At 39.4% G+C, this 26,418-nt stretch overlaps 1 protein-coding gene across 6 annotated transcripts in view; it reads right to left on the reverse strand.

Moving 5' to 3' along the window:
• stxbp5a (syntaxin binding protein 5a (tomosyn)) overlaps window positions 1–26,418 on the reverse strand; it is a 220,186-nt gene that overhangs the window by 61,510 nt on the left and 132,258 nt on the right. For 2 of the 6 annotated variants that reach the window (XM_073051464.1, XM_073051463.1), the window contains exons 17-20: window positions 26,125–26,250; window positions 25,549–25,700; window positions 22,562–22,645; window positions 6,245–6,307 (exon numbers count right to left, since the gene is read on the reverse strand). In XM_073051464.1, coding sequence (XP_072907565.1) covers window positions 6,245–6,307; window positions 22,562–22,645; window positions 25,549–25,700; window positions 26,125–26,250 — 425 coding nt within the window. Of the gene's footprint in view, window positions 1–1,978; window positions 2,027–2,116; window positions 2,177–6,244; window positions 6,308–22,561; window positions 22,646–25,548; window positions 25,701–26,124; window positions 26,251–26,418 lie in introns of all 6 variants that reach the window. The other 4 variants (XM_073051467.1, XM_073051466.1, XM_073051461.1 and 1 more) reach the window with 3 other exon arrangements.

Below are 26,418 nucleotides of genomic sequence, written 5' to 3' on the forward strand. Positions count from 1 at the left end.
TATCAATGCTGCTTCCAACTCCTATCGAGAAGTCAAAGATTTCATTGCCTTTCCTGCTAATTTCATTTTTCCCTTCCTCTTCTTGACTTTTCTTTCTCTATCTTAGAGGATAGGTTAGTGACCAATAACCATTAAAAGATAACAGAGCTACCTTGACAACATTGCTTTCTGTAAGCATTCTATTTCCCCAGTTTCTCAGTCTCCATCTCATCTTTTCTCACAATAACATTTTCCACATATATACCTCCAAAATATCTTCCCTTTTCCTCAAGTATGTCATCCCCTCCATTTCAGACATGGCTCTCAATATACCTTTCCCTGTTTCCACACTACTTTTTCAACCACTACTGCAACCTCTTGCCAATCCCCTCACTGAATGCCTAACTTCTACCACTTTCGTGCAATATCCTCCTCTGACACATCTTTCCCTCCTCTTTCTAAAGAAACTGTTCCTCTCAAAACTCTCCACTGCACTCTTTCATCTTTACTAACATCCTTTCCCATCTTTGTAGCACTTTCCCAAGCAATTGCAGAATACCGATTACTGGCATCTCCCATCAAAAGGGCCAAAAACTCCTTTTGGAGAAGCATGGTTCTTGGTTCCTCTGCATACAAATTACTGAATATTAACATGGAGATACAGCTGTATAATCAAAATATTTAACTAAATTGATAGAAGAACCAAGTTGATGAGAGAAGGCTTCTTGCAGTAATTACTTAAAGTTCCTGGAAAACTTTGGATAGGTCTGGTTTACATGCCGAAGGATGGATGTACTTATAGCGTGAAGAATGCTGCAACAATTCACCAAATTGATTCCTTGCTCAACATGGTTTGTCATATGAAGGACAATTAAGCAGATTTGAGTTTAGATAGTGAAGAATGAGAGGTGATCTCATTGAAAAATACATAATTCTTACAGGCTAGGTGCAGAGCTGATATTTTCCCTGGCTAGGGTGTCTATAGCCAGGGGTCATAGTTTTAAAATAAGAGACCAGACATTAAAGACAATGACAGCAATAAAATTTCTTCATTGAAAGTACTGAACTTCTGGAATCCTGTTACTTAAGGGTTATAGAGTTAGTGCAGGAACATGATACTGAGATACAAGGTCAGCCATTTCGTTACTGAATGGTAGAGAAGTCACTGGGTGCCAAATGGGCACTGCTGTTTCTAGTTTTACAATAATTCTGTGCTTGCAACAGTACCAGTAAAAGATTATACCTGGCCTCATCCTTCTGCATGCAAAGTCAAAGAAGTCAACGAGAATATATCACAATCACAAGTCTGAGCACTCTTACCACATACCCCAGTGCAGCTTTTGACTAAACATATAGCTAGTGGGAAGTCTTGCAAAATATAACAAAATTTACTAACACAAGTCCTACAAACTTGAAGCAATACATTTTCTGATTCCTGCCAGAGACCTTTTCATAATGCAAGTATGTTAGGTCTAGCCATCAGGTGGAATGTATCAAAGTGTTGAAATCACATCGTTGAAATGACCAATTTCAAACTGAATCAACAAAAAAAGTCATGATTAAATAAGAAAGCTGAATATACACTAATTTGATTGCGTCTTTGTTTGCTAATGTTGTTCCCACAAGTCTTTCAATGAAACAGTACAATCATTTTATATACATCCTTGAAAAAAGCATTATCATTGCTACTAACAGAATGATTTTGATACAATGAATTACACAAGCAAATTCAGGGAGAGGTAAAGTAATTACCGGTACAAGCGGGTTCTCTTTTGGTCAAGTGTTTCATTTCCACTCAATACAATTCTGATATAATACAACAGTAATCAATTAATTGTTAATTGATTAACAATCATGCATTGCACTAACAGAAGAGAAACAGCCCAAAAGCATAAAGTGTGAATTTGTAAGTCAGCAAGTAAGATGTTTTGATTACTTATTTGCATTTGGTTAGTATTTCAGAAAGTCGTTAGTTATAGATGGAATTGTTACATCATACCTATGTCAGATACTACGATCTTGGACAATTTTCTGCTTTTGTTTTTCACTAGAAAGGTATAATAATTTATATGTAAATAAAATAAAGAGCATTCAATTTTGGAAAAAAACTGAATTATATTGTACCATAATACTGTACCCCTTTCTATAAAGTTAGATAATTTCTGTTCATCTTCAGAATTGCATGAAGAGGGAGAACCTACACAGGAATACATTTACATAGGATTAAAAATAAAATGGCATGAACATTTTATCTTCTTTAAACAGTCTAGGTTTGAATATGTATGTGGAACAATTAACTTAATTCATGCAGCTGAGTCCAAGGCATTCCAGAGAAATACAAATTCATGTCCACAGAAATATACTTGAGTAATTCAGAAATGGTTCTCTCCCCATTCTCTCCTTGCGTTGTGCACAATGATTGCCAACCAATGCATATATTTAGAATTTCAATTATTAGTGCTAGCTTTGTTCAAAACAGTCACCTGACATCAACATATTGCCAATTATTCCACAAACTGATTTCTGTTAAATGGAAATGCAAGAATTTTTCCCCCATTAGAAAGATTTTCCTTTATGTTAATACAGTGCAGGCATACACAGGACATTGCACATTAAAAACACTTGGAAACCTAAAATAAAGACAGTGTTCAAAGCACAAAGATTACAGCAGTGCACAAGGAAGCTTTAAATCTTCACGGTGACCTAAGCACCTGCGGACACCAGATAAAAGCTTGGGCTTAACAGTGACCATCCCCAACAGTGAAGATTCAATGAATATTAAAAGATGGGTCATCATGTCATCACCCAGTATCAGCACATAGTTCTTAGAATAGACTTGATTCAATGACAATGGCAGAGGTCCAGTGATACAGCATAAGCTGGGTATTCTGTTAAGAACTGTTATAACCAATCAAGACACAAGACACCTGTCATATGAATCTGCTTACCTGTGAATGGAATGTAACCCTTATTGATTTGTCAAACACCACCAAATATTTTTGTTAACATAAATCTCCCAATACATCTGCTTTTTTTTTCTTCCATAAAATGCTTCAGACCCAAAGAATGAAGGCTACTGAAGCTATTCAAATCCAGTGTTGCCTACTTGAGTTGCACATCTCTAAGGTCATCTAATATTCTCAACTTGCAAATGTATCCAGGGAATGTACAATGAACTGCCAACAGAAACGCTGGATGCGAGTTCAATTTCAGCTCAGAGTTTTATTCAAGCAGACCCGAACTCTCTCACCACAAATCCAAATAACTGCTGATTAAAAAGCAGAAAAAGACAATAAAAGGAAAATTGTCACAGCAAAGTTTCTATTTTACAGTTCTTTCAATAAGCCTTAATAAGGCAGTGATGGGACACATGAAAGCATTAGTCAAAACTGCTGAGTCATCCAGAACAATATCATAACTGCTGAAGAGAGTCACACCACTATTCCAGCCAGAAAGGTTTATTAATTCCATCAGCACTGCAGCAAAAAAAAGGGGGATTGATTTTTATGCATAAATTGCAACTATCCTCCACTCACTGGATTTTCCTGGGAATAAGAATCATTGTACCTTTACTGGGAGATATTTCTGCAGTAATTAGGTTCTGTTTGCACCTGCAGTCCACATATTCTTTTTAAACAAATTCTAACTTTGTTATTTGTTGACAAAATAAACTTTGTTTGTTTTACTCTTTTGGGCAAGATTAAATCCTGTAGCAAGACTCACCCACTTTACAGCAGCGGTAGTGTCAATAAATTTATCATCATTATCTACGCTTTTCTGATTTTCAAAATTGTCAGGCCACAAAATTAAGCCGAGACATGAGTTGCTTGGAATGTTATGGACGTGCACCTGTAAGGACTTTTCTTGCATATTTCTAGCACAACCTATGCTCTCTATCTGATTGGTAAAGAAACAGTACAAGTATTCATAGAAAGCAGATTGTGATGCCAGTCGTTTGTAAGATGCCAATTTGATGGCAGAAATGATTTAGCTAGCTCCATTTATCAACCATGCACAAAGGTCTGGCTTTTAGCAGCAGAGAAATGTGTCTATTCTCTTACACTATCTGTATTAAAGATAGGGATCCTCAAATACTTGCAGCTTATTTGTAACAAGAAGAACAAGACTTGGTGTAGATTAACTTGTCTCTGATTGCTGGATGACATAGGAATTGAAAAGACTGGTGTGGCTGAAGTTGAAGTTGCAAGTTGCAGCTAGAAATAGGAGTGATGCAAGGACTTGTCAATCAATGCTTTAACAAAACTGGATTTTCTAGAAGCTATTATCCTCCATCAATGCAAGGAAGAACATTGCTTGAAGGGTCTCTTCCTTCTCCAAGGTCTTCATAGTGATGCACCACAGAACAAGCTCAAAACTATTGTGCCACCTGCAAAGTCAGCAACAGTTACTATATTCATGCCACTCATTCTTTCTAAGCTGGTCTACAGACATCAGCATTTTTAGACTTGGAACACACTGAAGCCTTAGGGAAGTAATCAAGGATCACAACAAGATGGACTTTCTCCAATGCTACAGATCAATAGGTAGAACAAAGTATGGGAATCTGAGTTCTATATAGCTCCCAATGACATAAGGAGACACCTCAGAAGAGGACACTATATTGATATCCTGCTAAATATTCAGATGACCACAACTCGATTATTTTCAAGATCTTAGTATTTATAATGGAACTTCGATATGACCAAAGCCAGAAAATTACCAGCATTGAAAAAGCAAGTTCGATGTTGAATAGTCTGTGATAAATGAGTTGACTGGTATTGCCAGTCTTGACACTCCCTACAAGGTACTTTAGGAGTCAGTCCTGATGAAGGGTCTCGGCCCGAAACATCGACAGTGCTTCTCCCTATAGATGCTGCCTGGTCTACTGTGTTCCACCAGCATTTTATGTGTGTTGTTGTTTGAATTTCCAGCATCTGCAGATTTCCTCGTGTTTACTTTAGGAGTATGATGGCTTACCTTCCATTTACCTGATAAGCACAATTCTAACAATTCTCAAGCAGTTCGACATCAACCATACCAAAGAAAGCTGCTTGACTAACACACTGGACAAGACCTCCAGAACCACAATGGAAAAACCGGGGAAGCCACTCACCCTGCGAATAGCTAAATCTTTAAGCAAGCTCCTCCAACCTGTATTACTGTTCTGATAGTGGTTATAGCCAAGAAAACTAAACTTTAATCAGGGTGAACTGTCTTAAGTTGGTGCTAGCCACACACAAAAAAATTCCATTAACATGTTCAAGGTCAGTAATATTACAATTGTTAATAGCACATCTCTGAAATCGGATCAGTTAGGCTGCAGCACACATTCTCTGCCTGTTTTGATCCCTTCTCAATTTCTAGCACTATTCAATTTAGCCAAAAGCTTTATCAAGTGTAGATCAAACAAAAATGATAAAATAGCTTGAATCTGAAGCAGCATTTAAACAATTTTGTTGCAAAACTTTTTTGCATGATAATGGCATATTAATGAATTTGTGAAGCAGAAAGTGCATATGCCAAATTTATTCCATCTGAGTGATGCACTGCCTCAAATCCCCCACTTGCACAAATTTGTTATTAGTATTGTTAATAAGCAAAAACACCTGCAATACAATATGCTCTGTAAATGTTTATTTTAATCACACACAGAAATGTTCACATTTCAAATCATTTTGTCATCAACTTTCAGCACTATTTGATGACACTGGCCTACAGTATTCACAATGGTGATATGATAATGCAGCTCAAATGCAGCTTAATGGGCTGTTGCAGCACCTCACCAGTACTTGGGTCAGCTTTTGTAAGGATGTTTAAACTATCACTGGTGTCTTGATCACAGAGGGCACAAATTGAATTTATGGTAGTTTGCCATTAAAGGAAAGGAAAGCGAAAGCTGTCTAACCATTTTATAGCAGTGCATTTGTGAAATACAGAATTCAGTATTTCAGAAATGCACTGCTATAAAATGATCAGGCAGCTTTCACTTTCCTTTCCTTTAATGGCAAACTACCATAAATTCAATAACTTGATATGAATTAGAAAACTGATTTACCACCACATATTAATTATGCATATTTTCACACTTGAAAATGTTAAGTGATGAGCTCTATAGCTCATTCTTTCACTGGACTTTATAACAGATATGTTAGATTGTTATATCATGCTCCTCACATGCACAACATATAATAAGTAGCCATCTCAAATTAATCAACAATTCACCCCCACCAACCCCTCCCACAACAAAATCATGAGACAGACTTACCTGATGTGGGAGATTTGCAGCGGTCATCCATAGCTGTGGAACTTTCATTGATATCACAGAGACCTAGTAAAGACAATCAGCTTATTACTGTTTGGTGATGGTAATAACAGACAGCTTATAGCTATAAATATATAAATAATTAATATCAGTGCCTTTAATGTGCAGAAAACATCCCAAATTGTTTAAGAGAGAGATATATATCCACACAACAGAAGCCTATGTATGTCAGAACCTGACAGGTTTATTATAAGACGGAAAATTTGTTCTGCAGCAGTGCAACGCAAAGACAAAATAACTATAAACTACAAAATAAATAAATAGTACAAAAGAAAGGAATAATGAGGTAATGTTTATGGGTTTGTGGACCATTCAGAAATCTGATGACAGGCTTAAAGAACTCTACTTTAGTACAATGAGAATGGGGCATCTGTGGATCCACACACTAACACATATTAAACACATTGATTTGAGGGGGAAGAAGTGCAGAGAATATTGAAGCATGCCCATTAGATCTCTTAAATATGTCACCCAAGCCTATTGCAGCAAATGACTTGTGAATGCTGAAGTAAAACATTTTAGTTTTCCATGTCCCTGGTTCTCATTTCTATCTGAAGCACAAGTATTGTTAAGTTAATTTATTTTCTGAGATGGCCCAAAGGAAAGTCTCTTAGACATCAGCTCCCCCATTCAATCCTAATCTTCCAAAGCACTGACTCAAACAAGTCCATTTCTGTAATATTTCCTTCATTCTCTCTGTGTGGTTAAGTTTTCCGCTGCAAACACTTTCTCCAGAATGTTAATTCTTCTGAAATTTACACAGGTGACATATAAAATTTTATAGTGTGCATGCACATCATTCATGAAGGCACATTATGGGATTATTGGGATGACAGTCTGGGCTATATGACCTGTGAAACTCTGAAACCTAAATTATTATTGAATGGATATTTTGTTTTTTAAAAGTCAAATACTCATCTTACTGTTCAACTTAATTGTATGTTATTAATTAAACAGAGTGAGACCACAAAATGTAGCAGTACAAAGCGATTTTGGGGTCCTCGTATAGAAAGAATAAAAAAACAAGAAGCTTAGCAAATAATTAAGGCAGGTAACAAAACACTGGTTTAACTGCAACAGCTATGCAACAAAACAGGTAAGTTTTGTCGCAATTTTAAAGGCCATAGATAAGCCCACAACTGGAGGAGGAATGTGCTTTTATAAGGAGGGTCACTGGGTTGATTGCTGGGATAAAGATTTGACAGATGAAATGTTGAGCCTACACTCAACTAGGTAAAGAAGAGTGAGAGGTGATCTTATTGAAACACAAAACTCTACAGAATGGATGTGGAGTGGATGCTTCCCTAGAAGGGCTATCTTGAAGCAGAGGGGTATAGTTTTTGATTAAGGTATACATCCATTTCAGACAGAGATGAGGGATATTTTTTTGTCTCACTGAATTGTGAATCTTTGTAATTTTCTATCCCAAAGAGCTGTAGAGGCAGATTCATTGCTATCACTGACAGACATTTAAATTGCAAGGGAGACAAAGGGTATGAGGAGAGAATGGGAAACTAGTGTTATGCCCAAGTTTGGATCAGCCATGATCTTACTAAATGGAAAAGCACATTTTGAGTAGCCAACTGACTACTCTTGTTTTGTACATTCTAATAATATTGTGATAGCACCAAACATGGAGATTATATTTAACTTAAGTTATTTTCCAACATTTTCAATTCCTACACTTGGCTCAAAAATAGGATACTTAGATTCAAGTGTATGGCAGATATTGCTGGTATCTTACAACTGAGATGGTAGCAATAGGAGGTTTAGTACCTCAAAGAGTTTCTTGAAAATTGCTCGGTCCAGGTGTAAAACAAGTATCACGGATAAATCCTTTGATATTTATTTCCATTAACAACAGAATTAAACATTCAACAGCTTCCAGAAGAAGTGGCCAAATTAAGGTCCACTATATGACATGTCAGTCCATGGCCGCCTCTACCGCCGCAATGAGGTCATATTCAGGTTAGAGGAGAAACACCTTGTATTCCATCTGGAGAGACTCCAACCCAATGGTATGAACATCGATTTCTTGAACTTCCAGTAATTGCCCTTACCCCTACCCCTTCACCATTCCCATTTCCCCCTCTCACCTGATCTCCTTACTTGCTCATCACCTCCCTCTGGTGCTCCTTCCTCTTCCCTTTCTTCTATGGTCTTCAACCCTGTCCCTTCAGATTCCCCTTTATCTCTTTCACCTATCAACTTCTTAGCTCTTCATTTCACCCCTCCCCCTCCTAGTTTCACCCATCACCTTGTACTTCTTCTTCCCCACCCCCAACTTCTTGCTCTAACTTCTCAACTTTTTCTAGTCCTGATAAAGGGTCTTGGCCCAAAATGTAGACTGTTTATTCTCTTCCCTAGATGCTGGCGGGCCTGCTAAGTTCCTCCAGCATTGTGTGTGTGTTGCTTGGATTTCCAAAATCTGCAGATTTTCTTGTCTTTGTTCAATATTTGACAAGTTTCAATGAGATCTGCCTCAATTCTTCTATATCTAGTGAGTACAGACCCAGAGACATCAGAAATCTAAGACTTTTGCATAGTCCTGTATATTATGTCTTTCAGTTACCAAATAACATTTACTTCTACTCAGCTAATATAAAGCTAAGTACACTCAGACCCCACTTAAGGCTGAGGATGCATTCCTTGGAGGTGGAGCGCTATGCAAGGTCATTATAACATTACATAAATGGACACGTGTGCCTGTATATCAGTGGAGCAGCAACACAATACAGCAGCAGAGGGAAGCAGGTGGTGGTTACGTCTTAGAGGAGGGAACAGGCTGTGGGTCCTCCTCTTAACTTTGACCTCTTCAAATAGGTGTTGAGATTTGACTGCTTTTCAAGTTTCCTCTCATGAAGCAGTTCTTGGTAGCAGGGTATCACGTTGAGAACACCTCCCTTTGCCTTACTGCTTCACTCCCAGTCAGGGTCACTATCGATGAACTGGTTCCTGATTTGTGTGATCATGGTGATGCTAGTGCTGAGGAAATTTGTGGTGAGGTTTTTTGCTGGTGTTTCTTCTTCTCCATCTGTGTATCAGATTCACCCAGGATGCAATGCTCTGCCGTTTCTCAAAGCTCTTCATTACTAAGGCACCCACCATGAGAATGCAGTAACTTTTCAACATTGCCATTCTCATCATGCCGTATCATTTGCAGTTTCACATCCATGCTAATGCTTTTCTTAGACATCTTAGATGTATTGCCCTCACTGGAAGTTGCAGGCCATTTTCCAGACATAATGTGTGAAATAAAATGGAATAAATTGGCAAGGAAGCAAGAACATTTACACACGCAGGGGAGGCAAAGTGTGAACTAACTTATGATTGGTTGTGAGTGGCTCAGAGAGTATGTAAAGCTGATTGAATGTATACTGTAATGGCGACCTCTTTTGGGAAGTTTTGAGTGTTGTTTAGAATGAGCTTTTGTCATTTAAAAAAATTTCAATAAAGGATTGAATAACCACATTATAATGAATCAGCACTATGTGGGGTCTGAGTGTACTCTTAATTCTGTTTCCCAACCACCTTCCTATCTTAACCAATATATAGTATTGTGCAAATGACTTAGGCAACCTAGATATATGTGCCTACTTTTGCACAGCACTGCACATACATTATCAAACTATCTATATTATATACCTTGAGATTTGTTGTCTTCTAGGTAGCCACAAAACAAAGAAACCCATTAGAAACCATTTAAAAAAACTGTCAAAAACTAAATGTGCAAAAAAAAAAGAACAGATCGTGCTAACAATAAAAGGTAAACAGAAAACACTCAGAACTCCTACAACCACCACAGAGGAGGCGCCAGAACGTGAGATTGTTTCACAGCCACAAGTCTCACCTGCATGCAGAGTGACCCCCTTGTCAGGAAAGACATTATCCCACAAGAGTAAGAAATCCTCCACAGCGATTAAATCTATAGGCCTGAATGGGACAATTTAAAATTTACTATGCTGTGGATGTCCGTATAGTAGTTGTATTAAATAGTATACTATGCACAGTGCCTTGAAAATGAATTCAGCCCAAACAACTATTTTCATGTTTTAGGGACTCATTTTCTAAATTTAAAATTTATTGAGTACATTTTTTGAGCTAATCTATAAAACGTTGTGCATCGTGTCAAAGAAAAATTCCAAATCATGTCAACAAATTATTAAAAATTAGAAACCAAAATTGTGAGGCTGAAAAAGTATTCATCCCCTTTGTATTTACTCCACTAACTTTCCTCAGGTGCAATACTGTATATTACCTTATTAACTCACCCAGTTTGTTGATGTAAAAAATTGGAGGATCACCTGTATTTCAATGAATTCAATAAGAATAAATACACCCTCTCTCTGTAAGGTCAAAAAGTATAGTAGATTTTCATCAGGCTAAAGCTAAATGAAGAAAAGAGCATTCAAGACAAGTCAGGGAAATGGTAATACAAATGCACAAATCAGGGGAAGGGTATAAGACCATCTCAAAGTCACTAAATAAATCTCAGAGCTCACTACAGTCCATTGTGAAAGATTGGAAAAAATATGAAACCACTGTGTAGGTTAGGCTGCCCCTCTAACTTAATTGCCAGGGAAGAATGGTAATTCTTTGGAGAAGACAGTCTACAGTGATGCCAACAATCACTCTGCGTGCACTACATAAGTCGGTGCCTGCAACTGGAGATGAAGTTCATGGCTCCACAATCTCTAGGGCCTTGTACAAAAAAGGCATTTATGGGAGAGTGGCAAGAAAAAACAGTGGCTAAGAGGCATATCCTTGCATGTAAAGACTTTGCAAAGTGTCATTTAGAAGACACTGAAAAGATGTAGAACGTCTTGTGGTCTGGTGAGACTAAAGTGGAACTTTTTGGCAGTAAGCAGTATGTGTAGCATACTAAATCTAATACTGCGCAGCAGTCAGGAAACACCATGTCTATTGTAAAGTATGGTGGAGGTAGCATCATGCTATAGGGATGCTTTTCAGTAGCAGGGATTGTAAATCTGGTCAGGATAGATGGGAAGATGAATGCTGCTAAATACAGAAAGATTCTGGATAAGATCCTGCTAGCCTCTGCCAGAAAGCTTAAACTGGGGAGGAAGTTCGTCTTTCAGCAGGACAATGACCTAAAACACAGTGCGAGAGCAACCATAGAGTGGCTTCAAATGACGAAAGTTGATGCCCTTGAGTGGCCCAGACAGAGTCTTGACTTTAACCCAATCGAGCATCTCTGGCAAGACCTCAAGATTACTGTCCACTGCCGCTCCCCAACTACCCTGGCTCTGCTCGAGCAATTTTGCAAAGAGGAATGGGTAAATCCTGCTCCATCACATTGTGCAAAGCAAACAGAGACTTATCCAAAAAAACTACTGGCTGAAATAGCTGCAAGAGGTGGCTCAACTAGGTACTGAGTAAAGGAAGATGAATACTTTGGAACTGTTGACATTTCAGTTTTTAAAGTTTTAGGTTTTCATGCATACAATACTCCTTGTTTTTTTGGGCTCCATTGTAAGGAGCACGCAATTCACAAATGAAAATTCTCAGCTAAACTGATCAAAATCCCTGATTGTAACAGCAATTTATGTGAACAAAAGTTTGTGGAATGACTATCTTTACAAGGCACTGTATATAGTTGAGATGAAATCAATATTGAGTAGGAGACTAGGTAGGAAGGAGTGTTGTGTATTTAATATTTTGGCAATATTTGAATAATATTGTAAATATATTGTTTGATTAAGCATTTTTGTTTACATAATTCATTATGGGTTATATGTAAAAATATGTGAATGGGGTATGTCATTACGCCACCACATAAGTAGGTGTAAATATAAGTATGTGTCTCGCTAAAGTAAAAACAGAAGTAAGACACGTTCTTATTGTATGTTTTAGAGTATAAAACAATTAGTTTCATGTTTTAGAGTTGTTAGATTTATGCCTCAGCATTGTAACCTTGATGTTGAGTCATTGTCCACTCATGGATAGTGTACGGGAAGCAGTTCTCTAGGCCTTTCTGCTGCTGCCCAGGTTGGGATCCGGCTGGATTTGAACTCAGGACTACCTGCCTCAAACTCCAGTGCTTATCACAAGCAGGCAACCAGAAAACGACCCATTTATTCCCACTCTTTGCTGCCTGCCAGTCAGCCAATCTTCTATCCATGCTTGTTTATTTCCTGTAATACCATGGGCTCTCATCTTGTTACAGCCATATGTCCAGCACCTCGTCAAAGGCCTTTTGAAAATCCAAGTAAACAATATCCACTGACTCTTCGTCGTCTATTCTGCATGTTATTTCCTTTAAGAATTCAAACACAATTTCCTTCCTCTACACCCCTCCTTTCTTTAAGAGTGGAGTGAATTTACAATGTTGTATTCCTCAGAAACCATTCCAGAATCTAATGATTCCGGAATGATCATTACTAATGCCTCCACAATCTATTCAGCTATATCTTTCAGAACCCTGGGGTGCAAGTCCATCTGGTCCAGGTGATAAATCTAGTTTAGACCTTTCAGCTACCCCAAGCACCCCCTCCTTAGTAATAGCAGCTACACTCAATTCTGAATTTCTGACATACATCTTCTGCCTTCCACAGTAAACACTGATGCAAAATACTTCTTCAGTCTCTACGCTGTTTCTTTGTCCCCCATTACTACCTCTTCAGCATCATTTTCCAGTGGTCTGAAATCCACTCTTACCTCTCTTTTACTCTTTATCTGAAAAAAAAACTTCTGGTATCCTCTGATATTACTGGCTAGCTTACCTTCATATTTCATCTTTTCCCTCCTTATGACTATCTTTAGTTCCCTTCCTGTTGGTTTTTAAAAGCTTCCCAATCCTCCAACTACCCACTATTTTTGCTATATGTTCTCTATTCCTTTTATTCTGTCTTTGACTTCCCTCGTCTGCCATGGTTGCCTCATCATTCCTTTACAATACTTCATTTTTGGGATTTATCTATCTGGCACCTTCCGAATTGCCCAGCAGGAACTCCAGCCACTGGTGTTCAGCTGTCATCCTAGCTAGTACCCCTATTCAACCAACGTTGGTCAGCTCCTTTCTTATACCTCTGGTATTCCCTTTACTCCACTGGTACAGTGATACATCTGACTTCAGCTTCTCCCCCTCAAAATAGAGTCAATTCTATATTATGATCACTGTTTCCTAAGGGTTCCTTTACTTTAAACTCCTTCATCAAATCCAGTTCATTACACAACACCCAATCCAGAATAGCTGATCTCCTAGTGGGCTCAACCACAAACTGCTCTAAAAAGACATCTTGTAGGCATTCTACAAATTTGCTCTCTTGGGATTCAGCACCAACCTGATTTTCTCAATCTAACCTGCATATTGAAATCCCCCATCTCTATCATAACAGTACCCTTTTTACATGCCTCTTCTATCTCCCGCTGTAATTCGGAGGCTGTATACAACTCCAATCAAGACCTTCTTACCTCAGCACCGGACTCCAGAGCGAAGGTTCCTGAGTTTGAACTCAGTCAGGCTGCTCCCGGGCACGCTTTCCACCTGTGCCGAGTTCAGTGTTGAGTTCGCAACTCAGCCTCATAAAAAAACAACAATAACTGCGCTGTGAGGACGTGGGGGACCACTCCCAGAATCTTTCCTCCAAGACAACCACTTGAGAAAAAAAGTGGTCGCCGAGGCTCTGGCAGAGTATAGCACACAAAAAAAACCCAACTCCCCCAATCGAGATCTTCTTACCCTGCAGTTTCTTATTGCTGTCCACATGGCTCTTTCTAAGAATTTGATTTGATTTGATTTTTTTAACCAACAGAGCTGCCCCATACCTTTTGCCTACCTGCCTATCCTTTCAATACAAGGTGTATTATTGGATGTTAAGCTAGTAACTATGACTTTTCAGTCACGACTCAATGACGTCCACGTCATACCTGCCAATGTGTAACTATGCTACAAGATGATCTACCTTATGCTGTATACTGCATGCTTTTGAATATAACAATTTTAGTCCTGTATTCATCACCATTTTCAATTTTGCCATCATGTTATATTTTAACTCATCCCACTGACTGCAAATTTTTTCCCTACCGTCTGCCTGTCCTTCGTACCAACTAAACCTAGCTGCTAAAATATGGATTGCATCTGGAAATGCTGGCAGTCATGCAGGAAATAAATCTGACCAGAGAAATGGCGAAAAGTCTCACAACGTGAGAAGGCGTGGGATCCAAGTTTTTCAGATGCTGTACTGAAGGCCTCGAGGTGAAGGAGTTGCAATGTAGGGAAGATGCACTGAATTCATTCACACAGGTTCAGAATACCCTGTTAATTTATACTCAAATCTAAATGAGATAAGATAGCCACGAAGCTAGCCAAAATCCAAAGATTAGGTGCAGCCTTTGAATATTTTTAAAGCACAGGTAGATAGATCATTGACAGTGAGCAATTAGTGTGGGTAAACTGGAATATAGAGTCAAGGTTACAATTAGATCAGATGTGATTTTAATAAATGGGTCAAGGGACCATGGCTCACTCCTGCTCCTACCCCAACCGTTCACACTTAGCAATTCAAGATGTTCAACTAGCTAATGAATGATCACTCTAAGATAAAAGGGCCCACAGGAACATCCATATCTGGGATCTTTCTGGCTGCTGACCCTGATAATACCTCATTGAACAAGGTAATGGCATTGTGTTCAAAATGGAAGCATCCATGGTTTTAGTAGATTGTCATGACAAGATAGTGATAAGCGAATGCATTTTCAAATTCAGAATCAGGTTTATCATCACTGGCATGTGTCATGAAATTTAACTTAGTAGAAGTTCAATGCAATACATAATATAGGAGAAGAAAAAAATAGTAAGTCAATTATAGTATACATATACTGAATAGATGCCAACACAGATGCCTTGTGCAGGAAGGCACAGAGTCGACTGTACTTCCTTAGAAGGTTGGCGTCATTCAATGTCTGTAGTGAGATGCTGAAGATGTTCTATAGGTCAGTTGTGGAGAGCGCCCTCTTCTTTGTGGTGGCGTGTTGGGGAGGAAGCATTAAGAAGAGGGACGCCTCACGTCTTAATAAGCTGGTAAGGAAGGCGGGCTCTGTCGTGGGCAAAGTACTGGAGAGTTTAACATCGGTAGCTGAGCGAAGGGCGCTGAGTAGGCTACGGTCAATTATGGAAAACTCTGAACATCCTCTACATAGCACCATCCAGAGACAGAGAAGCAGTTTCAGCGGCAGGTTACTATCGATGCAGTGCTCCTCAGACAGGATGAAGAGGTCAATACTCCCCAATGCCATTAGGCTTTACAATTCAACCGCCAGGACTTAAGAACTTTTTAAAAGCTATTATTAATGCTTTTTGAGATAGTGATTTAGATGCATATCATATTTTTTACTGAGTTAAGTATTGTATGTAATTAGTTTTGCTACAACAAGTGTATGGGACATTGGAAAAAAAGTTGAATTTCCCCATGGGGATGAATAAAGTATCTATCTATCTATCTAGATTAAAAATCATGCAAAAACAGGAACAATATATAGTAAAAAAAAGTGAGGTAGTGTTACTGGGTTCAACGTCCATTTAGAAATCAGATGGTAGAGGGGAAGAAGCTGTTTCTGAATCACTGAGTGTGTGCCTTCAGGCTGCTGTACCTCCTACCTGATGGTAACAGTGAGAAAAGGGCATGCCCTGGGTGCTGGGGGTCCTTAATAATGGAGGCCGCCTTTCTGAGACACCACTCCTTGAATATTTCCTGGGTACTTTGTAGGCTAGTACCCAAAATGCAGCTGACTAAATTTACGACCCTCTGCAGCTTCTCATGGTCCTGTGTGATAGGCTACCCATACCGGACAGTGATGCAGCCAGTCAGAATGCTCTCCAAGGTACATCTATAGAAGTTTTTGAGTGTTTTTGTTGACATACCAAATCTCTTCAAACTCCTAATGAAGTACAGTTGCTGTATTGCTTTCTTTATAGCTGCATTGATATGTTGGAACTAGGTTAGGTCCTCAGAGATCCCAGGAACTTGAAACTGCTCACTCTCTCCACTTCTGATTCCTCTATGAGGATTGGTATGTGTTCCTTCATCTTACTCTTCCTGAAGTCCACAATCAGCTCTTTCGTCTTACTGACACTGAGTGCCAGGTTGTTGCAGAGACACCACTCCACTAGTTGGTATACCTCGCTCCTGTATGCCCCCTCATTTCCATCTGAGATCCTACCAACATCAACAAATTTATAGATGGCATTTGTGCTATGCCTAGCCACACAATCATGGACATAGAGAGAGTAGAGCAGTGGGCTAAGCACACACCCCTGAGGTGCACTAGTGTTGATCATCAGTGAGGAGGAGATATTATCACCAATCTGCACACAGGCCCAGGTTCTGTAACTTAACAATTAGGATTGTGGGAACGATGGTGTTAAATGCTTAGCTATATTCGATGAACAGCATCCTGACGTAGGTGTTTGTATTGTCCAAAGTAGTCTAAGGCCCTGTAAAGAGCTATTGAGATTATGTCTGCTGTTGACCTATTGTGGTAATAGGTAAATTGCAGTGGGTCCAGGTGCTTGCTGAGGCAGGAGTTCAGTCTAGTCATGACCAACCTCATTTCATCACTGTAGATGTGAGTGCTACTGGGTGATAGTCATTAAGGCAGCTCACATTATTCTTCTGAGGCACTGGTATAATTGCTGCCTTCTTGAAGCAAGTGGGAACTTCCGTCCGTAGCAGTGAGAGGCTGAAAATGTCCTTGAATACTCTCGCCAGTTAGTTGGCATAAGTTTTCAGAGCCTTACCAGGTACTCCGTCAGGGCCTTCCACCTTGCGAGGGTTCACCCTCTTTAAAGGCAGCCTTTCTCTGAGACAAAGATCACAGGGTCATCAGGTGCAGCAGGGATCTTCGCAGCTGTAGTTATATTCTCCCTTTCAAAGTGGGTGTAGAAGGTGTTGAGTTCATCTGTTAGTGAAGCATCAGTCCATTCATGCCATTTGGTTTCACTCTGTAGGTAGTAACAACTTGCCAACCCTGCCAGAGTTGCTGTAAATCTGATGTCGCCTCCAACCTCATTCAAAATTGTCCCTTCGCTCTTGAAATAGCCCTCTGCAAGTCATACCTTTTTTCTGGTACTGACCTGGGTCGCCAGACTTGAATGCCACAGATTTAGCCTTCAGCAGACGACATACCTCCTGGTTCATCCACAGCTTTTGGTTTGGGAATGCATAGCAAGTCTTTGCAGGCACACACTCATCCACACAGGCTTTAATTAGTCGGTAACAACTGCAGCATACTCATCCAGGTTCGAAGATGAATCGGTCTAGACTGCCGATTCAAAGTAGTCCTGTAAGCGCATAACCTATATGAATTGTACATTAATTTCAACCAGTGCTCAATTCACAAAACTTATGTCACTCATCAACCAACAACCTCTATCACGTTCACTGACACTCACACAACTACAATAAATCTAGCAGGTTGCTTTCACTGTTAGCTAATCAACCATGACTGTCATACAACTTTCAATGTCACATTTCTCTTTCTCCTGCAAGACCACATGGCACTAAAACTGGAATTGTCAAGAATTAATTGGAAAAGGATTGGCCTCATGGGATGTTCTAAAATCCATGAAAAAAATATGTGCAAGTTATTGCCAGGAAGGGGCCGAATCAATTAAAGACAATGATTTCCTCACACCTAACCTTTCTCAACAATCTCAGCTGCTTTACTAGCTCCAATAAATGTTAGCACTCACTTCTTTCATCACACTCATACCCATTGATCTCTCTACTATCTTCACATCTTGTGCATTTATTCTGAGAGAATCCTGAGCAGTGCTATTTGGCTTGGCAGAGGATGAACAAAAAGAAATTCACAAGGAAGGAGTGCACCAAATTTTAGATGCAGTCATTAGCTTGTATACAAAAGCTGCAGGGAATTTGGAGTAAAGTATCCAGGCTAGATGTGCACCTGCTAAGTCACCAAACACTTGGTCTGCAGCAAGATCAGGGACAGGGATAGCAAAGGCATGGGGCTTGAGTGAGAACCTCCAAAGGGCATGCTATAGAAGAAAGGCACAATGAATTACTTGGTACACTGCAAATCCTGCTAAATATTCTTAGTTCATTGTCAGGAAAACGGAACAATCTGGCAAAAAATGAGCTTCAATAAGTTAGAGCTCATTCTTTGCAATGTGAAAGTGATGGCCAATTCAATCACAAACCCAAACAATGCAGTTTAGAAGCCAAAGTCATAATTGTAGCAGCCATTCAATGCCCAAGTATCACAGTAAAACCATAAGACATAGTTGAAGTTCAGAGTACTGACAAGCAATATCAACTTGCTGTTATGGAAATTCAACCTTCTGCTATCAGTGGAGTGGGTTTTTAATATGTAAAGGGAATTAACAGTGTTAGCAGTACAGAACCCCTCCCACACCTGGAACCACCACGGTGGGCTTCACAGCTGAAACGTCTCCACCCAGGCAAGGCTGCAGGCCCGGATAGTGTCAGCCCCAGGGTGCTCAAAGCCTGTGCCCTCCAGCTATATGGAGTACTTCACCATGTCTTCAACCTGAGCCTGAGTCTCCAGAGGGTTCCTGTGCTGTGGAAGACGTGCTGCCTCGTTCCTGTCCTGAAGACGCCGCGCCCCAGTGGCTCCAATGACTACAGACCGGTGGCATTGACCTCCCACATAATGAAGACCCTGGACAGACTTATTCTAGAGCAGCTCCGGCCTATGGTTAGGCCACACTTAGACCCCCTCCAGTTCGCCTACCAGCCCCGACTAGGAGTTGAGGATGCCATTGTCTACCTGCTGAACCGTGTCTACGCCCACCTGGACAAGCCGGCGAGCACTGTGAAGGTCATGTTTTTTGACTTCTCCAGTGCGTTCAACACCATCCGCCCTGCTCTGCTGGGTGAGAAGCTGACAGTGATGCAGGTGGATGCTTCCCTGGTGTCATGGATTATTAATTACTTGACTGGCAGACCACAGTACGTGCGCTTGCAACACTGTGTGTCAGACAGAGTGGTCAGCAGCACTGGGGCTCCTCAGGGGACTGTCCTGTCTCCCTTTCTCTTCACCATCTACACCTCGGACTTCAACTACAACGCAGAGTCTTGCCATCTTCAGAAGTTTTCTGATGATTCTGCCATAGTTGGATGCATCAGCAGGGGAGATGAGGCTGAGTACAGGGCGACGGTGGGAAACTTTGTCACATGGTGCGAGCAGAATCATCTGCAGCTTAATGTGAAAAAGACTAAGGAGCTGGTGGTGGACCTGAGGAGGGCTAAGGCACCGGTGACCCCGGTTCCCATCCAAGGGGTCAGTGTGGACATTGTGGAGGATTACAAATACCTGGGGATACGAATGGACAATAAACTGGACTGGTCAAAGAACACTGAGGCTGTCTACAAGAAGGGTCAGAGCCGTATCTATTTCCTGAGGAGACTGAGGTCCTTTAACATCTGCCGGACGATGCTGAGGATGTTCTACGAGTCTGTGGTGGCCAGTGCTATCATGTTTGCTGTTGTGTGCTGGGACAGCAGGCTGAGGGTAGCAGACACCAACCGAATCAACAAACTCATTCGTAAGGCCAGTGATGTTGTTGGGGTGGAACTGGACTCTCTGACGGTGGTGTCTGAAAAGAGGATGCTGTCCAAGTTGCATGCCATCTTGAACAATGACTCCCATCCACTCCATAATGTACTGGTTAGGCACAGGAGTACATTCAGCCAGAGACTCATTCCACCGAGATGTAACACTGAGCGTCATAGGAAGTCATTCCTACCTGTGGCCATCAAACTTTACAACTCCTCCCTAGGAGTGTCAGACACCCTGAGTCAATAGGCTGGTCCTGGACTTATTTCCACTTGGCATGATTAACTTATTATTATTTAATTATTTATGGTTTTGTATTACTATATTTCTTCACTATTCTTGGTTGGTGCCAATTTCCCTCGGGATCAATAAAGTATGTCTGTCTGTCTGAAATTCCAAAAATATATATTGCTGGAATGTAGCTGCTAGTGGCTCTGTAGAACATAAACACATTGACCTCTCTTAAGAATTTACATGCCCTCCCACACCCATCACATAGGTGGTGTCCTTCCTATCACCTGTCATAGACACCTAGTCCAGACGGCCATCAGCCATCCCAAGGTAGTGCAGCAAATAGCGGTCATGTATGCCCAGAGCTTAGAGGCCAGCTTCAAAACTTGTCTTAAACCTCCTACAAAAGTCATCAACAACCTTCCACCAGGCACAGTGCAGCCATTATGATAGTACAGTAGAATGAGTTAAAACACAGGAAGAAAAGGCACTGTGGGTGCACTAGAGTGATTAGTTAACCTTCATATGCAAAATTGAATGATCTAATTTGTAAATTTGTCCAGGATATCTGTTTGTGGCAAGCTTTCATTTTGCACTGTGGCCATGTGGATGGGGAGAAGATCAATGACGTGTAGAAGAATGCAATGCCGTCAGTTATCTGAGGTACAAGCATTAATGATCTGTCTTTGTGATGAAGGTTATAGGGGTGGGGTGGTAGAGTGGTGAGTGGGAAACTCAGAATTGACACAAATATTTAAGGTTGGAAGCAGTCAGATCAACCTTTATTACTTCATTAATCTGTCAGCCTCTCACAAGGTCTTTAACATGCAAGCTGCTGTAGGTTTCCATGAGGAGATCAGTGAAGCACAGGCTACACATTCTTCATGAAGTTCTATGACACATGCTCATTTAACAAATCGGGTAAATATAGTCTCTATTTGAGAAACCTCCTTAAGATTCTGTGGGCATACTGTTCATGTTGCATTCAAGTCAGGTGCCTACTGGTGTACCTTTGCTACATACCAACAACCTTCAACAACTACCACCATTTGCAATTTGAAACAAGCTCTAAAAGTTAACCAAATACATGTAGAATCAAAACAAGAGGCAGAAGAAATCAACCAGAACTAAACTACAAAAGTCCTTTTAAATAACATCACTGGGGTGGGTCTTTCAGTTGCAATATGCACATAACATGGTTTGAGGTATGGTGATGACTACCAAAATAAAAGGTGTGCTAGTGGTATAACAGCATTGCATGTTGATTGATTTCATGACATCTGATCTGGATATTTCTGTCAGACATTCACTGTATTTGCACACCAATCTCACCAGTGACACTGGGTGCAAATTACACAACTAATATGCATGGATGCCTTTTCTGGAGCTTTAAGGACACCCACTGCATCCCAAAAATGGACAGTAATAATTCCAGTTACTCATAGCTTTATTCATTATTGGCTAGTTATGGGATGCACTTCCTCTGGAATATAACTTTTTCTTTACATTATGAACAGGGGACAATATTAAACCAGTCAAAAAAAATTGGACATACAACTCTTCATAAAAGAAGATCAGTTCAGGCAGATCATAAAGGTGAAAATTCTCAAATCATTTAAGGAACTTATTAATGGAAAGGGGAACTGTTGTGTCTTTCTGAATGGATGACTCAAAAACTGATCAAATAACTATACTTCTGATCATGAAAAAAGCATGATATTTAATTTTCTCCATTTCCACTCTGGCGATCTGCTCTGGTTCAACCTCCATAGAATCAAAGCAATGTCACAAGCTAAAAGGCCTTTCCCTTCATTGTCAGATGTAAGATTTTCTGCAATGCACAGTTGCCACAATGCATCCTAATAGTATTTTAAGATGCTAATTTCAGCAACAGTCTAATGATTTTGATACTCTGCTGTGCTGGACACAGTAATGACATTTTACTGATTATAACTCATTTGATTATTATTCTAACTGTGAGTTATTACAGATTAATGAAGTGATACCCCCATTTGGTAAATGATAATGATCAACAACCACAAACAAAACATTTGGAGGGAACATACTGATTGCTAGCTCACAGACCCATAGAGAGCTAACTGGCTACCTGCAGTGCACACTTGGTTGCTATGGGATGGGACTGGGGATCAACCATGAGGAAGAGACCAGGTGCAATGCAGTCCATCTGTTAACCATGTTTTTCCTCTCAAGTGAAATTTACTCAAGCAGAACTTCAGCTCTCATCTCACAAAACTGCTCACTACAAATGCCCTCATATGCAATGGGGATTGGAAAAAAAAGACTTCTGAGTTCCTCCAGGCATCTTATAACCAATGATATGATTATACAGTCTTAACAACACATTCTGTGTGTTGTTATAAAAAATGGTTGCACTGATTTCAATGGCTTATGATATCTATAGTAACATCAGAAACAAAAGTGAGATAAATTTGTATCATCATAACTTACTTAGATATGAAGAACGAAGTCTTTTCACAGACTCAGAATATAAACTAGAAAGACCACACATGCAAGAAGTCACCGTCAGCATGCCTTAGGATGCAATGGAAAAAGAAAGAGCACAACACCAAAATAGTCTTTTGGCTGTAATAACCTGCAGAACAAAACTTAAAACATAGCAAAAGATAATGCAATCTTTACAAAGATGGGAAAATAAAATCAGACATCACTAGGAGCTGTTTTTCATGACCTTTTTGTGACCTCAACACTATATTCATGATGTGTAAGCAAATTATATGTTACTGAAAAAGAGCAAATGTCAGAAATACACTAACATGCTGACATTTGGAGGATTGCAAAGCAATTAAGATTAAAAAAGCTTTCTAGCTATATTAACAGGTTAATTTTTTAGCCATCCAATTGTCAGATGCTCAAAGTTGCAGCATAATTTAAATGTGATATCACAGAAGGTGAAAGCAACTATAAAATGAAATTAAGAACAACATGCTGCAAATTTTGTAATGTTATGATTTGATCATTTAATGGCTGCTTCGAAAGTCTTCCATGTTAGCAGTGACCAGGAATTCTTTAAAGGGAGAAGGAAATTGGGTTTGGAAGTCAGAAACCAATACATCTTAAAAGATGTTAAGTATACAGAAGGGTCTTATGCCAGATAAGAGGCTACAGAACCCATTGCTCTGGTACTTCATGTTATTAGAAAAGCAAATGCCCAGAGTGCATCAACTCTCCTTTCCCACACCAGACTTCCCCTGCAAGGATTTTAATAGCTTTCTTCTTGAAGTGAAGTGAGGCAAAGGATTATGAAGCTTTCTGCACATGGTGACAATGCTCACATCACTGCTCATCTAAAATTTATAGATGGTGTTATCATAACATGCAGCAATACCTCAGTAACAGCATGTAGCTCTTAATGGGAATGATAGCTGGTACATGTACGAAGCACTTACCTACAAGGCTCTTAATGGACTAATTGCATGCAAAGACCAGAGTCAAAAATGCTTTCAGAGGAACAGTATTAGCAATTAGTTGTTCTTTTCTGAACAGGTGGCACACAGATACTTTTATTAATAGCACTAGACAAATGCATAATGATAGTCAGGTAACTACACAAACCTATATGGGTTACTATATTTATAATGAAAGATTCAAAGGATAGAACAAAATCACATAGATTAGCACAGATCATAATAAAAGCTTGTCTGATAGGTGAAGCAGAAGCAAACTGCCTGATTGGTTTATTTTTGTTCCTTTTGTCCCCTAAAGACCAAAGTAAAAGGGAATTATAATTGAGATTCCAATAAAAGTTCAAGCTATTTTAACATTTCATGCAATGTTATCCCCAGAAATTTACCGCTGCTATATGGACTTCAACAATATTTATTCTACTTCTACAATCTAACAAGGCAGTGATAAAGAACTGTAAAATTCTGAAATAGCCAGTTCTGAATATGGGATTTCTACATTACAAGTTACTGCCTCATTTAATTCTGACTTTTAAAAATAACTACAGAATTAAACTAATCCTTCCATATTGAACAGTTAGTGGATTACGAACAGAACAACTGAGCTTAGTATTACATTAAGTGTTAAGAAATGTGTGCTTAAATATGGATTTCCTTTTCTTTAATCAGTCTACTGCTATTGTAACAGGAAACAGATAGAAATAATTAGGTGCAACTATAACAACCACATTATTTCAAATGGGAAAACACTTCCATCCATCTCAGAATGAATCCATCATTTTCTTAAACCATTCCAAGTTTTCTGTGGACCCTTACTCCAACATCCTCACTTACAAACAAGTATACTTTATACTTCATTTACCAGATTTTCCATCTTATTTCTTATGTCAGGCTCCTCCAATCTTTCAAATACCAAAGGCTAAAATTAGTTTCTTAGACCTTCTTTGTAATGTGTATCTGGATGACTCAAATTGAATCTGGGTATTTAAGTTCTAATCACATACAATATATTGCAGAGTTTTGGCTTCACACTCGCCCAAATGGATATTCACTACTCAAGTGAAGCTTTTCATTATGCTAGTTGTTCCTCTACAGTGAAGTATTCATCTATAGTGAGTTTCATTTCACTTTCTATTGCAGCTTCAGTTATATCTGGCCTTGAGCTTATGATAAGTAATGGTCGAACAACAATTGGTGCCATTACTCTGTGAAACAGACAGTAGCACTGGGATTTTCCCATATATGTAGTTTAATGCACAAAACTTTTAAGTTGCTGCCAACAATTTAGCATCTTCAATAGGATCCATTTCTTGCAGATCTATCTTTACACCTAATCTTTTTTTTCCTTTTAGCTTGCAAATTCTTTCTATCTATATTGAATTTTACTTGCCACTCATTTAGCTATTACATTTTCTCTGCCTTTTTTATTAGGCCAATTCCACCACTTATCTATAATTCCCTGTGCTTAACTTAAAAAAAGATTAAATTCATTTATTTATTGAGTTATATTAGGCATTTATTTACAGCTCCAGGGGTCATTCAGCCCATATAGTTTATTGACTGCGGATACTGTATCAGAACCTTAGAAAATGCCACACTAAAGGTTGGGCATTTTATTTAGTTCTGGCACACTTGCATAATTATAAACACCCAGTCCTTGCTCTCTTGCAGTTAAATTCCTTGCCCATTGATTTTAATTTAAGAGTCTTTCCATGTGATGTGTACAGGCCAGCTTGCTTGATCCCATTTCTAAGGATTGATAATAAAGGAGTGATTCACAGAATGCTTATGGATGATTATGTTCCTTTCAGAAGAATACTTTTCTCCCACAGCAGCAGCAAGTACAACACTTCATGCTGCCATGCAATAGATGGCCACGAACTGCACTGCCACCCATCTAATGATTTCACACGACAGACTGCATGTTCTGCATACTATGCCTATATCCACAGAGCACATCAAGTTTATTTTATCTCTTGCAGGAATCAAGGAAGTGAAAACATCAGTGCCTACCTCCTGAGGCCTGCCGGGTTTTGCGGGGGGACTTTGGTTGCCTCTGATAAGGATCATTCGAACCATAGAGTTCAATTGTGCCCAGGTTTAAAAGTACAGTCTTCTGAATGTAATCAACCATTGCAATACCATTACAGTTCCCAAACACCATACTAAAAGGAAAATAAATGGCATTATTAAACAATATATTTCATCTGCTAATAAATACTCAATACTGAAATCTGCATCTCACTCTGAAAACTGAGCAGTGTGTTATATGAATATGTATTTATATACCATACAGTAGGCTAGAAAGGGCAATGAAATTAATTCTATTGTCTGAAAGAGCAAGTGATATTTCGTGGTGATAGCTGAGGACCAGGCACGATGAACATGGAATTAACTTGATTTGGAACAAATTGTTTTCTCACCTATCACCTGCACGAAACTGAATATGTGAAATGAAAGGCTGACATGTGATTTAGATGAGCAGAGAATTTAATCATCATTGTAATGTGTCACATTTTAATACCTTGAACTTGGGGCAATATGGTGTAGGATATCAGAGCTTTACTCACAATAGACGCTGGTACTCACAGTCCATATGATGAATTGACTGCTAGGCTGGTTATCTGCTGTGGAGGCTCGCCGTTTACCCAAACCAACTGAATGACTACTTCAGCCTGGTAGCCTGCCCCTTGTTTTAATGGAGTACTTCTAATTCTGGAGAAGGAAACGTGCACTCGATTTAAACAAAGCCTTTCAAGACTGAATGAGAAGCAAAGATTTATTAATACTTCCAATATTCAGTATTTTCCAGTAATTTGTAATTTTGTTTATATATGGAAAGGCGCTATCTTCAAATACAACTAAAATGTGCAGACTTCACTT

Source organism: Hemitrygon akajei, chromosome 7 (genome assembly GCF_048418815.1).
Source record: "Hemitrygon akajei chromosome 7, sHemAka1.3, whole genome shotgun sequence".
NCBI classification, from domain to species: domain Eukaryota; kingdom Metazoa; phylum Chordata; class Chondrichthyes; order Myliobatiformes; family Dasyatidae; genus Hemitrygon; species Hemitrygon akajei.